The sequence below is a fragment of the Pteropus medius genome, unplaced genomic scaffold, assembly GCF_902729225.1.
Source record: "Pteropus medius unplaced genomic scaffold, Ma_sr-lr_union100, whole genome shotgun sequence".
Classification (NCBI taxonomy): Eukaryota; Metazoa; Chordata; class Mammalia; order Chiroptera; family Pteropodidae; genus Pteropus; species Pteropus medius.
In genome coordinates, this window is record NW_024340849.1 from 15,981,834 (window position 1) to 15,998,463 (window position 16,630).

The 16,630-nt window shown below is 34.9% G+C and overlaps 1 protein-coding gene across 1 annotated transcript in view; it reads right to left on the minus strand.

The window, feature by feature from the left end:
• The window catches only part of DCC (DCC netrin 1 receptor), a 983,855-nt gene that overhangs the window by 79,847 nt on the left and 887,378 nt on the right, over positions 1-16,630 (minus strand). The window contains exons 20-21 of the mRNA XM_039841340.1: positions 13,777-13,971; positions 7,505-7,537 (exon numbers count right to left, since the gene is read on the minus strand). Coding sequence (XP_039697274.1) covers positions 7,505-7,537; positions 13,777-13,971 — 228 coding nt within the window. The remainder of the gene's footprint in view (positions 1-7,504; positions 7,538-13,776; positions 13,972-16,630) is intronic.

Consider the following 16,630-nt stretch of genomic DNA (forward strand, 5'->3'; position numbering starts at 1 on the left):
CACACTATTCTGTGCAGTGGGGCCCTAATTGTTTCCTGAACACATCCTGCAGTGCTCCCTCTCTGAGCAGCTTCACAGTTTCTTGATTTTCCCATTCTAGGATTTCTCTAAATGAAGGTTCAAGTAATCTTTCCCTCTGCAGTCATTTGTGTTGATTCAAGTTCTACTCATCTATTTAATGTCTAGCCTTGGGTTTTAAGAAGTCTTTTCTACTACTTACCCACAGTAATTTCTCATCTGAAACCCTAATATACATATTACATGGTACCACCTGATTCAGCATTTCAGATTTTTCATGTTGGGCTGGGAGTATTTGTATACTCCTCCTAACTATATTGCATCCTTCTTTAAAATGGACCCATGGAACCATATTTCTTTCTTTTGCTTCGTCACACCCAGCACAGGCCAGGTAAATAGTCAACGGCAAGCTGTCAAAAGTGAATCCAACACAGCTGAAATTTCGAACAGCTGAAATTTCAAAAACTCGTCAGCACCCACTGGTTCTGATTTTCTCTTTTCTGTACTCAGAATTACTAGCAGTTGTGAAATGCAAGTCTATAAATTTCTGCTAATAAGACATGACAGGAAGGGTAGAGGTCAAGAAAAGGGCACAGGAGGTCAGAATAATCTACAAATGTGACTTGCATTTCCTGAATCACAGAGAACCTGTTTTTCTCTTAAGCTTTAAGAGATGAATAGTAATGATACCTTTTCCTTATTGGAAAAATATTTTCACGTCTTTTTCACCTCCCACAAGATCAGTAACATATACAGTACTCGCAGCCATGAGCACTATTACTTTTGGGTTCTCCCAAATAGACGGAAAAATCCATCTTTCCAGATTACATTATGACTGTTATCCCAAAGATCTGTGTCATAATTCAATCTGACCAACCAGGCAACAATCATATGACATGTTCATAATTAGAAACTGGAGGTGCAGGAAGGAAGGAAATGACAATGTGAATCAAACCAGTCCTCTGCCATCATGGAAGTTACAACCCGGCCAAGAGTTTAGGCATGTAAATAGCAAACTATAGGACATGAACAATATAGCAATAAATAATTTGGTTGTTAAGGACAGACAGAAAAATAAAAGACTGGAAAGGTAAAAAAGGCTTCTTGGAAAAAGGTAGGATAGAATCAGAAAGGTAAGAGAAGGACTTTTACCCGGAAGAGAAAAGTATTGCTAAGGCTGAGGGAATGGCACCAATTAGAGCATGGAGTTGAAAAAGATACTTTTCCCAGAATGATTTGTGAACTTTTGCTAATGGACTGTGGTATATACGGAGGGGTGTACTGGTGGTCATGAGGCTAGAAGAAGTGTGTTGGGTCTTGATGTCATAGAACTGACGTCATTCTGTAAGCAACAGTGAACCATCTGTGTTTTGGACTAAGAACTGATGGCGTAGATTTCAGGACTGAGAGAAGTGGGCAGAGAATAAAACTAGGAACCTGGAATTTGGCTAATGTCTACAGCAAAGAAGGGCAGCAGGAACACAGTGAGTTTCACAAGAAGAACTTGCTTAAGAAATCTTTTTGAGGGCTTGTTAACAAAAATGTCTATGTTTCAAGTCTGAGGAAGTTAAAATTATACCAAGAATTATGTCAATTATTATGAGTACCGAGTGTGTGTGTTTTTTGTTCAAAGTTCTCTGTTAAAACATAAAAACTCTTGAGAGGTTGATTCAAGCAGCTACTTGACTGCTTGCTGGGAAAAGAATAGCACCTCAAATACTTTATTAAAAGCACATTACCAATTTTTTTTTTTTGCCTCTACTTTTTCACCATAGCCATAATTTCCAAAACTGCAAAATTTTGAACATGAGAAAGGCACAGGTGAGAATAGCTTTTTCAAAGGGGGTGGAGTAAGCATTTGAATAATAAAATGAGTTGAAACTACACACAATAATAGGATAAAGAGAGGTTTTCAAATTTCAATTAAATAGCTCCTATCAAAAGGTGCTAAAGGTTTCGATTTTTATAACGGTGGCCTGGCTGCTGTAATCCAAACCCTGCAAAGTTTGGATTACATTAACTAAATTCCAAGCTCGACTAGACCGCTTTGAAAACCCTAATTTCTCTGAAAATGAAAACAATTAATGTTCTGTTTATTCATAAGATTAAAACCGCTGAGGCGTAGAATGGTGGGTGTAATACTAAGTACTTTGCCTGAATACCGGACAGAGGAAAGACCAGACCTTTTAACTCGGTGAACCTACTCAATATGAAGACATTTAGGTTTCACTTTTTCGATAACAAAGTAGGAACCAATTAACTTACTGAACTTCCAGAAATTATAGAGTGGTTCAAAGCAGAGATTCTCAAGTGAGTTAGCCTGGGTATGCATCTTGGCCTAAATACTTATATAATGTGAGAGTTTGGGCTAATTTTAACCTCATCGTATTTCATTTTCTACACCTGTAAGGATGTAATGAGAATCGAATATCATAGAACATGTAAGGTGCACAGAAGAGTGGCCTACAGTGGGAATGCTACCCTATGCGAAGATGCTATACCTGGGTTTTTATTCTGATACCAATCGTAAATCTTGATAATCTTAAATCTTGAGAGAGGTTAAAAGTTAATTTGGGTTAAAGTCAGCATTTTATGGGTGAGGATGCTGTGAGAAGTTCAGTCACATGCCCAAAGTCACACAGGAGGTCAGAGCGGCAGGACGGAACCAGACTTTGAGGCATGTGATTCCATTCTACTGCTCTCTGGCACACACACGCAGTGGCTGGCGATGGGAGAGCCACAGCATTATCAGCCATTGCCATGATTCAGAGGAGAGTAATTTCCCCTCCCCAGTGGGAGGGCAGGTCTCAGCAGGCTGCCTTCATCCGGATCTGGAAGCTGGCCTATGAATTTATGCCTCATTTCCAGGCCTCAAGTTTTACAAAACCCCTCTGCAGGAGTTTTGTAGGAGAATTAAAGACACTTGAGAATGCTCAAAGCAAGCGTTTTCTTCCTGATTCATCTCAGCACCGTTACCGATCACTTCATGAAGGTTTCCACCCTCTTTATGGTATGGTCATGGCCCTAGCACCTACTGTAATCTCACAGCGGCCAGGCATGGACACACACATGAACTTGTCAACGTTTGTGCTCATGCTAAGAATTACCGATTTTTACTCTTAGACACCTCAAATCAGAGAACTAGAGTTGGGGGATAAACAGAAAAAAGGACGTGAAAATGATCTTTTTAGATTAAAAGTTTGATCTAATGATTGCTTTTGAGAATTGGTCACGCTTTAGTATTAATACTATCATCACTCCAAACCCCAAACAAGAGGATTTTATAAATGCATCTGTGAGAAGTTCTGATTGTAGATAAATTTTTAATAAGGATAGCAGCAGTCTAGAGTAAAAAGACTATATGCTTTGGGAGTCAGAAAGAAACATGTTTGAGTTCCAACTCTGTCCACAACTCTATTTTTGTGATTAAGGGCAAAACACTATCTTCTGCTTCCTTATCTGAAAACCTGGGAGGAAGATCAGTGAAAGAAAAATAGTCTTTTTAAAGGTGGATGCTATGAACTGAATTCTGTCCCCTCCACCTGCAAAGTCATCTGTTCACTGCCTAACACCCGATGTGACCATATTTGGAGATATGGGCCTTTATGGAGGTAATTAATGTGAAACGAGGTCATAAGGGTGGGGGCCCTGATCCAACAGGATTAGTGTCTTTACAGGAGACACATGAGGACACATCGTGAAGGTAAATGTCTGCAGTCTAGGAAGAGAGCTCTCATCGGAGACCAACTCTGCCAGATCTTGATGTCAGACTTCTAGCCTCCAGAACTGTGAGAAAATATATTTCTATTACTTAATCCACCCAAATTGGGTATTTTGTGTTAACATCCTGAACTAAGAGTGGAATTAGAACCATCCCTGTGTTTCTTGAAATAAAGAACTGTAGAATCATATACACTCAATGCTATGACTTTCCACTAACAAGATGCCCCCCAGATTGAAAGCTCTTTGCTTTTTTGTTTTTTAGACTATTCAGAGAGTTGAGGGAGAAAAACTGGTACTGGGAAAAATATCTGCAAACAAACTTTAGGTATAGAAACTTTAGAGGTATATGTCAAAAGTGTGTGTGTGGTTATGTATGTATTTATGTAACATACATGTGATTAATACATTTGGTAATTGAAAATAGGGGTTTTGGAACATGGTTGTCCTGGTTTGAATCTTGGCCTTGCAACTTACTAGCTGTGTGTTTCTAGGCAAGTCACTTAAACTCTCTGAGCTTCGGCTTCTCCATCGCTGAAATGGAGACCACAATAGTATCTCTCCCACAGTACTGCTATGAGGATCAAAGGAGTCAATACATGTTAAGCTCTTAGAACAGTAAGTGGTAGTAACAGCTTCATAAAAATTCATTTTACCATTATACATGTCCATACAGACACAAAGTAACAGGGTTTTTTACCAAAACAGGGAAAAGAAAAAAAGTAAAAGAATCCAAAGCACAGCATTTCTATACCCTTTGCATCCACTGCACACAGCTCATACAATTTCTCAAACCCATCTGACCTTTCGAAAAATTAAACTCTACCTAATCTCTAAAATTTCACGATTACTGTCAAACTCGTTGGCCACTTGTGCCTGGAAGAGACTAGAGAAATAATTAGGAATTGGAACATGAAATAAGGGGCAGCAAAAAGGGGAAATTATAGAGTAGACTGAGATTAGAGGGTTAAGCAAATGCTAGATCTAATCAATTTACAATCACATAAAGGGAAAAGGAGTGCTACACAAATTGTCTACTGTTTTCATACTATTGCCGCTACTACCACCGCTATTACTCAGATGAAAATATTTTCCCCAAATCATATTACTGACTTTGTTTTCACAATTATATTCTCCAGGGCAGATATCAGATTCCAAGGAAAAGTAATTACGACAAGATCCTACAAAGTTATTTTTTAAAAACTTTTCTCAATTTCTCTCACGTAAGATGAAGTCTAAGTAGGATTCATCTTTGCAAGGTTGACTTTGACACAGGGTGCTAAATTTTTTCTCACAGGGGATTTCTCTCAACAGAAATTTAGCACCTGTCATAAATGTAACAGTGGGATCATTTTGCCATGGCAAGGGGCAAATTGGTCTAACAGAGAGCACAATAAAGCATAAACTGATTTGCTCTGTGGTGAGTGTAGAAACATTCAAAATAGGCTTTTCCTATTTTTTTTTTATTAATCTTAGAGAGATCTTTATTCTGAGTTATTTTTCATGCACTTGGTCATCAACTCAGCAAACTGATTTTTTATTAATCTTAGAGAGATCTTTATTCTGAGTTATTTTTCATGCACTTGGTCATCAACTCAGCAAACTGATTTTGTTTATAAATAGCTTTTGATGGCCATATAAAGAAAGCTTTTATATGCTTTCTTTATAAGAATATAAAGATATTTCTTATAACCACTAAATTATATATCACCAGTCCCCCTTAATTTTACAAGTGATTTAAGTTTGATGTGAAATTTAGAACCCATCCATTTGACCAAGTATATACCAACTGTGATTGAATGAGGTACCAAGTGGTATAATATGTGATGAGATCATTCTAAGTAACCTTAGATTAAGAAAAGGAACAACTGCCCAACTATATTAAAGACTCAGCCACTGGCAATAATTCTTGGGGATTCCTTTCATTCCTGACAATTGATCTCACTGTCGAAGTGAAAATCTGAGTAAAATCCATAGAGTATATGATCAGTGCAACTGGGGAATAATTTACTCTCTTTTGTTATATAAAAGGATCTATTTACACATGTATTTTTTGATAGCTTAAAATAGTAGTTTAAAAAAGTTAATTAAATAAAAAACAGCAAAAAATAATTAAAATGAACCAGAGACAACTGGAAATCCATTTAAGAAGCTTGGGCATGTGTAATCCAAGGGACTAATAAGGCAACATTTCGTCTGGTTCAGCTACTTAAAATTTTTTTGTGTGCTTTCTCTCATTATATCTCTCTCTATTTTTCTAAATATAACTTCAAAAATTAGAAGTTATTTGCCCTCAGAAGTTCCCAATTCATTTACGTTAAGAAAGCTATGAGAGTTTGTTTTAATTATTTTATAACTCAAATACTAAAACCACTTCTGTTAATTAATCACTCCAGCTTTGGATTTGGCCAACACTAACATTTACTTTACCTAAGTAAATATATGCTAACTGATAATTACTCATTATTAATAGGTCTACAAATATTACTATTTAGTAGATACTGATCTTATGAAAATATTTGAAATAGAAGCAAACAGGAGTAGCTGGCGATTAGTGAAAATGCCCTGGGTAGATATTTCTGTGCACTGTACCATTTCTGTTACTCCCTGTGTGAAATCTTAGCCATGTTCTGTTAGGCAGAGGCATGGTAAAAGGACCCAGATATAAACCTGAACACAGGATCATCAAATAAAACGCCACTCATGTAGGCAACCTTCCGTTGTTAGCAAGCCTTAACAACCAGATGCTTAATATTTGTCAAAGTTAAAAAGTATTCTTGTTGAAAAGAATGTTTTCTCCAAATCTACAACATAGGACCTTACAAAAGACATGATGCTTGAAGCAGGTTCTGCTGACAGTAGAAGTCCAAAGCAGAAGACAAACTACACAAGCTATAGACTCTGAACCAACAAATACCAACACTGTTTATAACCAGTTTCGAGTATTTCCAAATTCCTACTTCTTTAAAGCATATAATATTCCCCCAAAATAAAACCCATAAACTCTTATTTTTCTCCTCTAGCATTCTACTAATTATCCTTAGTGTAAAAATAATGGAATCCTAATTTATCACTCTACAAATCATGGTAATAACAAATTCGTATCTACCTGTGAGTTGATGGATAACTTATTTATCTCCATTGTCTTTTGTGTGAAACCATCCCTGCTTCTCTATACAAATCAGCTTTTAGCAAAAGAGTGGAAAGAGGATAAAATATTCCAAGTCAAACCAGCATCTGATTCATGAAATGAGAGCGCTCTGGCTTCAAAATGAACAACAGTAATGCCCTAAAAAAGTTGACCTAACTTTGTTGTTATTTTTAAAAGAAGCTCATTGTAAAGGAAAATCACACATGATTTACAGTTTTTCTCTGTAGAGCAACAGAACTTTAATCCACAGCTCATGAAAGGTTGCAAAAGCAGCTTGAAAATTATGCTGAGCTTAATTATACTTAATGTGAATTATTCAGAAGTGCAGACAGAGACTAAAAATTTATTTCATACAAAGAAGCTTGACATTTTAATTGGTCCTTCAGAATAGAGACAAAACAATTTCCTCTCATGAAAATTTACATCTTCCCTATCAGACCCTCAGCCTCAGCCAAGCAGAACTTCATTAACAAGATTAATTATCTAGCCAGTGTCTGCTTCATCAGGTGTATGGCCCAGGTGGACAGAGGAATACAAAATAATGACTGACATTTCTAACAGACAGAATTGATTCAAGGAGGGAAAAATATGACAGATTGAGCCACCATACCATACCTTGGTCATTAGCCATTTTGTCAGGGTGCTCCACTGTGGGGGGAAAAAGAAATATTATTAGACTTTGACAGTTCCCCGCAAGGAAGCTGACATTTTAAATCAACAGCTTTTTTTAGTAAGTTCTCATATGAAGGCCAATGTCCTGCCGATATTAAATTGATAAGGAATCAAGGTTAAGGAGATTATTTTTATTAAATAATTAGAAGAAAAATCAAAAATAATGGTTTAGCTGCATAAATGTGTTCCTAAAAACAAATCATTTGTCACATTCCTCTAAACATAAATTCAGAATAATTATCATATAAATGTAATAAAAAATAAATTAACAGTGAAAAAAATTCACACAATTACCAAGTCATTTTCACCCATATATTTTAAACAAATTAATAAATCTATTTTTTTGTATCCATTTCTTTTTCAATAAGAGAACAACCAATTCGCTCATGAATAGGGTAAAATAATAGAATATCACGAATATGGTTTAATCTAAATGGTTTGATAAATTTTTAGACCTCGTGAAGAAAAGTCTTGGGTTTTTCACAACTTCAGTTGAGTTATGAGTAATGTTCTGGAAAATGACTCTTTTTTCTTGTTGGTTTCTTTAAAATTAAAAAAAAAAATTATTGCATTAACATTGGTTAATAACATTATATACATTTCAGGTCTACAACATTATAATTTGATATCCATATACACTATAGTGTGCTCACCGCCAAAAGCGTAGTTTCCATCTGTCTCCATATATCTGACCTTCTTTACCCATTCTGGCCTCCTTCTACCTTGTAGCCTCTCTGGTAACCAACCGCCAGCCTGTTGTCTATATCTGTGACTTTTTGTTTTAAATTTAAAAAATATCTCTAGAAATTTTAAAGGTGGCTTACTTTCTATTAACCAAAGATAACTATATAGGAGGTAAATCTCTAATATTAAGGGTCTTATAGAAATTGTGTGACATTTTGACCACTGTAGATCTTTAAGTCTCCATAATTAGAAGGATTTCACCTAGACTAGATTTTTTTTTTTTTTTTTTTGGAGCTTTGAGTCCTCAAGCATATTTAACTCACTCAATTGCAGTCGAACTTGACACATAGGCTCCTATACTTGCTGGTTTGCTTCTTGTATATACCTCAGTTAAATTCACACAGAGAAAAATGTAATAGCATTCCCATGAGCAGTAACTTATTACCTAGTCAGTTTTTTCATTATGTTTGATAGTTTCATAGCAAATCCATCATTTTTTGAGAAATATCTTAAAGTCTTACAGGTGTTGGTCCTTCCTTTTCTAAATTTAGAAACACAAATTGTCCAAAAGAATACATAGAATCAAAATACTTAAAAAATGATGCTGTCAACAAAAGCACCTTTAAGATGAACAAGATTTGTTAGGGTCACATCATCGGACAAGTTTTTAAACCAGAGGTCATTTATAATTTATTTCAAAATACTATGTAGATATATTCTGTGAAAAGGGTAAACTAGGAAAGGTATCTAAATAAGAAGACTTTGAATTCTGAATGACTCTTTGGAAAGTGGTATACACATGAGTGCTTATTACATTAAGATTCTATAAGCTTTATGTAAGTTTTATAAATGTCTCCGTATCTCCTCAAGATTTAACATTTTTTTTAAATTCACCATGCCATCTAATCTAATATTTTCTAACCTAATTATTACAATTTAATTTTTGTCTTGATTTTCTCTCCCATTTCACATTGAAGACTAACAGCTTCTCAAAATATATTTTATTATAGTATTAGGGGTTTATTGATGAAAAGTGCTTTTGATAGGTAACTAAATTATTTGTACTTTATAGATAGGGATAGAATTCTAATTTAGCTTTTGATAGGTAACTAAATTATTTGTACTTTATAGATAAGGATAGATAGAATTCTAATTTACACTATGTTGTAAGAAGTGCCCACACCAGTTCTCCAGTAAACAATGAAGAAGGATGTGTCAGGATCACACAGGATCACACAATCCAGGAAGGGTCATTTGGTAGACAGAATAGAACACAGTTGAGAAACTATCATAATCAACATCACATATTTAGGGGGAACTGTTTGGAATGATATCAAAAAAAAAGAAAAGAAAAAGAAAAAAAATCTCATATCATTTCCACTCTTTATCTCTTTTTTTTGTCTTTAATTATATACATGCATTATCTGCAGTCTAATAAATGTTTTAGCAAGTGACAAATAATATTCGTTATGGTGGACAATCTCATTCTCATTCTTATCTTCTGGATTTGTTATACTGTTAGCAAACCTAGACTAAACCGAACTTGAGACATATTGAATGTCTCAGTAAAGGCTATCTACTAAAGAGTATTTCCCAACAGGGACCAAATATATTCTAACAGTTACTTTTTTAAAGACAAATACTGGCTTAAAATTATTGTAATTTAATGGCTCCTGTCAGTTATTAAAAAGATCATGTATTTTGTCACGAAATAATTTGAAGACTAAAACGTTTTTGAATGTTGAGTTCTATATTCTTGGGTGTGAGAGATGTACCTTTCAGAATGACGATTAAGGATGCCCAGGGAAAATGCCCTACTCTACTGCTCTTTCATTGCTTCTTTGTGTGTGGGAGGTGACGTCATCCCTCCACCGAAATCCTCTTTGGTCCACTCCATCCAGAACATCTCTCCTCCCTATTACTTGATAGGAAACATGGAGAAGCTTACTTTACTTGTTGGAATGACTCCTGTGATAGGCAGAGATAAACATGACCCTTACAAAGCTTCCAAGGGTCCTACAATGTGTGGATATTGCAAGGGGGAGGATTTGAGAAAGGGCGGTAGGTATTTGCAGAGTCCTATGTGGTCAGAGAATCAATTCAAGAGTCTTTTAATTAACATTCCAAGGGAAGAGTCAGATATACCACATATATGCATGTACATAAGAGTATAGTAACTTAATCTCTTTTTAATTATAAATGTCCTTTTAATTAACCAGTGATTACTGATTGAGTTTTCTGAACCTTTCTGGCTGGTGGCTAAAACTAAAAAAAAGATAAAACTATAGTCTGTAGTAGAAAATGCTTCTGTTTTTGCAAAGACTTAATATGAAAGAATGAAGCTTGTGGACACCTGTCGGAGGTGTGATTACGACAAAGCACTTGCCTGTTACCCAGCAGACTACTGAGAGTTTTCTCAGATTCGGGACAACAGATAAACCTTACTCTCTGTCACACAAAGTTATGCTCTGATGAACAGTAGCCTTATGTGTTGAAGTAGCTTAGGAAAATGAAAATCTTAAATCAGAGAGCAATACTGTGGTGATTTAATGTCTTTAGTGTAGATTTGGTTCACTGTGGCTTCAAATCTCTTATGATGAGTAATTTATTCACCTTAGGACATTTGTCATTGTAAGTGACATGTAAAATGCATACGTGTACAATATCACTTATAGATAAAGATGGGCAATATCAATATTTCTGAAAACTTAAAGTGCACTGAAGACATCTAAAACTTATTTTACTATATGAGCAAGATTTGTTTAAAATATCTAAATGGCTATTAATGATACTAGGGTAAATAATAGTAAACATTCAAATCACGATATCAGAAATAATGCTTGTGAACTGTTATGACATATAACAAATTCCTGAATTTGTTCTTAGTTCTGAACATCATTTCATAGATGAATTTAGGGCACTTATGGTAAACAGTACCAATTGAGATATGGAGTTCATTAAATAACCTACAAGATGGATATCAGTGTAGCCTGCAAATCCTGTGATAATTCGTCATTCTGCTGTTTAATACATTTGGATGCTTTAAGTCATCTTAAACCCTCCCTGAGATCTCTAGTTGGCACACATTGTGAGCATGAAATTAATTTGGCACCTGCCTGTAGATAAAGATGAAGCATTTGTGAAACACTATCTAGCTACATTTCATGCTCTCACAAAATGAATAACCAGTTTCCTTTCGATTGCTCATTTTGAGTGAAACCTGATTTAGACATGAAGTCCTAAAAATCTGGATAGACAAAGATTAGCTCATTCCTTCCCGTCTGCCTCCCAATTTATACTCTGTCATTAAGAACATGCAGTCTTAGGCTGAATGCTTGTTTGTGTGTTCCTGGCAGATTTTCAGATTATCTGTTACCAAATCCAGCTTTTGAATAGCTCACTCACCAGAAGTCGAAACTCCACTATTTATTAGGGTACCTTTCCTAGGAGAATTGAGAAATAGACTATATAGTTATTCTATGACTCTTCTTAGAATAACTGGATGAAAATGTCAGACATGTGTTTCTAATTTTTCAGTTGTTTGCCATCATGTATTATCAAGTTTTCAGCCAGAATATATAGGCAAAATGTGGTCATAGATTTAAGAGCTAACTATCTTTCATTAGAACATACATACCTTAAATATACATCTTTAAATATCAGCTATGAAACATTTGAATTATTTTCAATTGCTAAATAATAGAGGCTCTTGAAACCACTTGTCCTCCAGAAAAATATACTGTGCTTAAAAATAGAAAGAACTTACATGAAAATTATTTTGATGCAGTTACTATTCTTGAGCTTTAGTATTTTTCTGTATACACATATAACTATTCTTAAAATGAGTACTGATTTTTATTCTTGCAAGAATGTGTTTTCTTCTAATCATTCTGCAAGATTTGCTCTTGTAGTTGCTACTCTTGATCCTTAAAATAAATACATTCATTTAATTTGGGATTTTCTGTCTTGCCATCTCAAAATTTCCTTTAATATATAAGGACAATAGTTAATGAAAGAAAATATTTAAAGTTGGCAAGAGTATGCCATTCACATAACTCAATACTTTTTAATTTTTGTGCCCTTACATAAAATGGCTAAAAGGTTCCATTATATTTTGAATAGAATCAGTATACATTAAATCAATATAAAAATTCCAAAAAGATTACAAAAGAAAGTCAAATTAAAACGTCTGCCTTGTGCTGATGGCAGAAAATATAATAATATAATACATTAGATCTTTCTTTGACATGATGGTTTTCAGCATAAAAAAGTACATTTTAATTCTTTTTATTTTTTCCAATTTTATTGAGAAATAATTGACATATATCACTGTATAAGTTTAAGGTTTATGGCATGAGGGTTTGATTAACATATATAGTGAAATGATTACCTCGACAGATTTAGTTAACATAAATCATCTCATATGGATACAATAAAAAGAAATGAGAAAAAATCTCCTCGTGATGAGAACTCTTCGGACCCACTCTCTTAACACAATTCCTATATATTGTAGAGCAATGTTATTGTAGTACCTGTGTTGTACATTACATTCCTAGTACTTATCTTACATATGGAAATTTGTATCTTTTGATCATCTTCCTCCAATTCCCCCTCACTCTCAAAATCACAAATATGATCTCTTTTTCTATGAGTTTGGTATGTTTTGTTTGTTTGCTTCCTTGTTTTTAGATTCCACATATGAGTGAAATTATACAGTATTTGTCTTTCTCTGTCTGATTTATTTCACTTAGCACAATTCCTTTGAGACCCACCCATATTATAAATAGTAGGAATCCCTAGTTTTTTATTTTTTATGGCTGAATAATATTCCATTGTGTCTATATTGGCTTTCGCTGTTTCCCAAGTTTGGTGTTTTCCAAATCTGCCTAATCATAAGAGTTACCTGGGTACTCTTACAAACATAGATCTGGGTACAAGTTACACACATAGATCTCAAGAAAGGACATTCAAAGTGTCTTTGATAACCCCCAATTCTTGGTAGTCATAACTTTATGTAATCTTTTCTGTCTGAGTGTAAACAGAACCCAATAACGTCTTTATCCATTCATCTATTTATGAACACTTAGGTTGTTTCCATGTCTTGGCTATTTTAATAATAATGCTGTTATAAACATGAGGGTGCAGATATCGTATCCACACAGGGTTTTCATTTCCTTCCATGCATTCCCAGAAGTGGGAACCATATAGTAGTTCCACTTCTGATTTTTTGAGGAACCCCTATGCTGTTTCCCATAGTGGCCGCACCAATCCCACCAACAGTGCACAGGTCCCCTTTTCTCACATCCACGCCAGCATTTGCTATCTCTTGTCTTTCTGATAACGGCTATGCCAACAGGCATACGAAGTTATATCTCACTGTGGTTTTAATGTACATTTCAATTTATTTGGAATGTCCACTGTAGTCATGCTGCCAATAGAGATGGTACAGGGCAATTCCTAAAACAGACTCCAAAACTATTTTATAACAATCCCGTAGGACAAGAAAGGCAATAGTAGAAAATGATTCGAACCTTTCAGAGTCCTGAAGAGGATGGGATCAGAGAGGGGCCCCACTCCTTTCACATTTCGTGCTTGAATTCGAAAGTAATACATAGTGTCAAGGTTGAGATCCATAATTTGATGAGTCAGCCGATCACCACTGATTGTTTCCATAATCCAGTCATCAATTGGTATATTCTTGTCCAAGGTATAAAACAAGATGTAAGCTGCATAAATAGATGAATGCAAACTTAGTTTAGTGTTCTTCCTATATGCCATTCTTCTGCTTCAAACATCCATGTTTCCCAAATGTAATTTGCAATGATTATTATAGGTCCACAATCTGTAAAGCACAATATTCGGTCCAGCAAGTAATGATTTTTTTTAATTGCAAGGATTAAATAAATAATTGCTTAAATATATATAACCTAAAAATGGAATAAGCCATTAGAAATGAAAAATATCTGTCATATTTAAAAATTCAAGGTTTCTGCTGCCTATAAATTCTGATTATTGGTTTATTCTAATATATAAGCATGATAAAAAATGTAAGACATAGATAACAAGTCTGTTTAATTTTCACCATATTCCAATAATGAAAATACGTAATATTTTGGCTCGTGCTTAAATAATAAAAATACACTGAAAAATATAAAATGCTATATATGCTCAAATTGTTATAAAAATAAATTATGATATATAATTATTGTAATAACTCTGTGAGGTTAGCAGGGACACTGTTGTCTTCCTTTCACAGGTGATGAAGCTGAGGATGACCCAAGCTAGGTGGTAAAAGGGCTAGGATAATGTCCTCTACTGCCATATGAAAAAATCTAACACTATTTCCCCTAGTCCATCCCACCTAGGGAAAAAAAAGACAAGATATTTCTGGATAACTGCAGTTTATCTAGTTAATATCTCAAATGTTAAGAATCTATCATTTGATTGTATCATTTACACTCTGTGTTAAGGGATATGTTACTTGAATGTTAATAGGGTATTCAGTGGTGATAGTCTAATATGCACCTACACAAATCCAGGGAACCCTGAAGATATTCATATTCTAACATTATATTTAGCCAATATGTAAGCTAGCTTTTATCTAAAAGCATTAATTCGTAATTTTGTATTACACTATCGGATGAATTTGTAAAAGAGATTATCATAGATGTTTTGCTACATGAATATAGTGCTAGGCTCCATTTCTGTCAAAATTCTGCAATGATATCTGCATCAGATAGGCCACATATGTCCCTAGTTCTATTCTTATGCATTGAACACATTCTTTGTATTTCATATGTTTAAAAACAGAGGTCTTTCTTTGATTCACCTATTCCTTCCTTTGTTCTAAGAGTCCCTCTTGTCTTATCTGGACAGGGGACCCTCACACATAGATCTTTCAATGGTTATGTCATTGGGTTTTCTGACTCAGATCCACTTCCCTTACAAAATAACCAAGCACGCTACCTAAATCTCAGCACAAACCCTTACTCCAGGAAGACTGCGGTAGGTCTCCTAGTCTACTATGCTATTTCTACCTCCCTCTTATTCCTCACTCTCTCCATCCAAATCCTACCCATTCATCAAGGTCAAGTTTAAGCTCCACCTAACATATGAAAGCTTCTTCTATAGTGAACATTTCTTTCTGTGAACTTTGCAATACACTTCAATAAAGTATAAGAACATTTATATGATTTTTTAAATCATTCATTACTTAATCTCACAGAGATTTATAGAATTATGCTTAGGTTTGGGGGATGCATTCTAGACAACGATCTGGATCTTTCTTCTTTGTGATTCTGTAGGATTAAGCAATGTTGCAAACTCCAAGATCCAGAAGTCCATTTCTCTTAAATTAAAATCAATGCTGAAAACTTGCATCTCTTGCTTTTGCTTTCACTTTTTCCCGAGTTGGGTGTTTTCCAAATCTGCCTAATCATAAGAATTCCCTGGTGGCTGGGTACAAGCTACCAAATATAGATCTCAAGAAAGGACATTTTGATTTAATAGGTATGGCAGAAAGCAGCTTTCATATGTTAGGTGGAGCTTAAACTTGATCTTGATGAATGAGTAGGATTTGGATGGAGAGAGTGAGGAATAAGAGGGAGGTAGAAATAGCAATTATCCCACCTCCTGATAGTTACAACCTTTATGTAATCCATTCTGTCTGAGTGTAAACAGAATCTAAATCTGGCTTTTAACTGAAAGAATACAGCAATTGTGATGACGTATCATTGCCATGATTATGATACATAAGATTATAACTTCTGTTTTGCTAGCAGACCCTATAGACTTCTTTGTTGGTTTTGATGGAATATGCTGCAAGATGGAAGATGGGCTCTGATCAACGCCCAGTAAGAAATTGAATCCTTCCAACAACCACATACACTTGGAAACAAATATTTCCCCAGTCAAGCCTCAGATGAGACATCCATTTAGCCTAAAGACTTGATGGCTGCCTTGTAAGAGTCTAAAGCAGAGTACTCAGCTAAGCTGTGGTTGGATTCCTGACCAACACAAACAGTGAGATGACAAATGTGCGTTGTTTTAAGCTGTTAACTTTGTGGTGGTATTGTAACACAGCAATCAATAATACAATGGGTTAAATGTAACCCCCTGGTAATCTGCACCCCAGACGATTTCTGTGATTATGTACGGTCAGGAATCACTACTTTAGTTGGTATTTGGAATCTGAATTTTTTTGGCATTTGTTAAGATGTTGATGCTGCAGATATGAAGGACTTAAAATGCAGAGGGCTCAGGGTAAGAAAAAAGATCAAGATAAAAAATTCTGCAAAACTCATAAAGGTTGTATGACATTTTTCTCTGGTTAATATTAAAATCGGAAGACTATATACTTCAAAAGGGATTGTGAAGTATTCATTG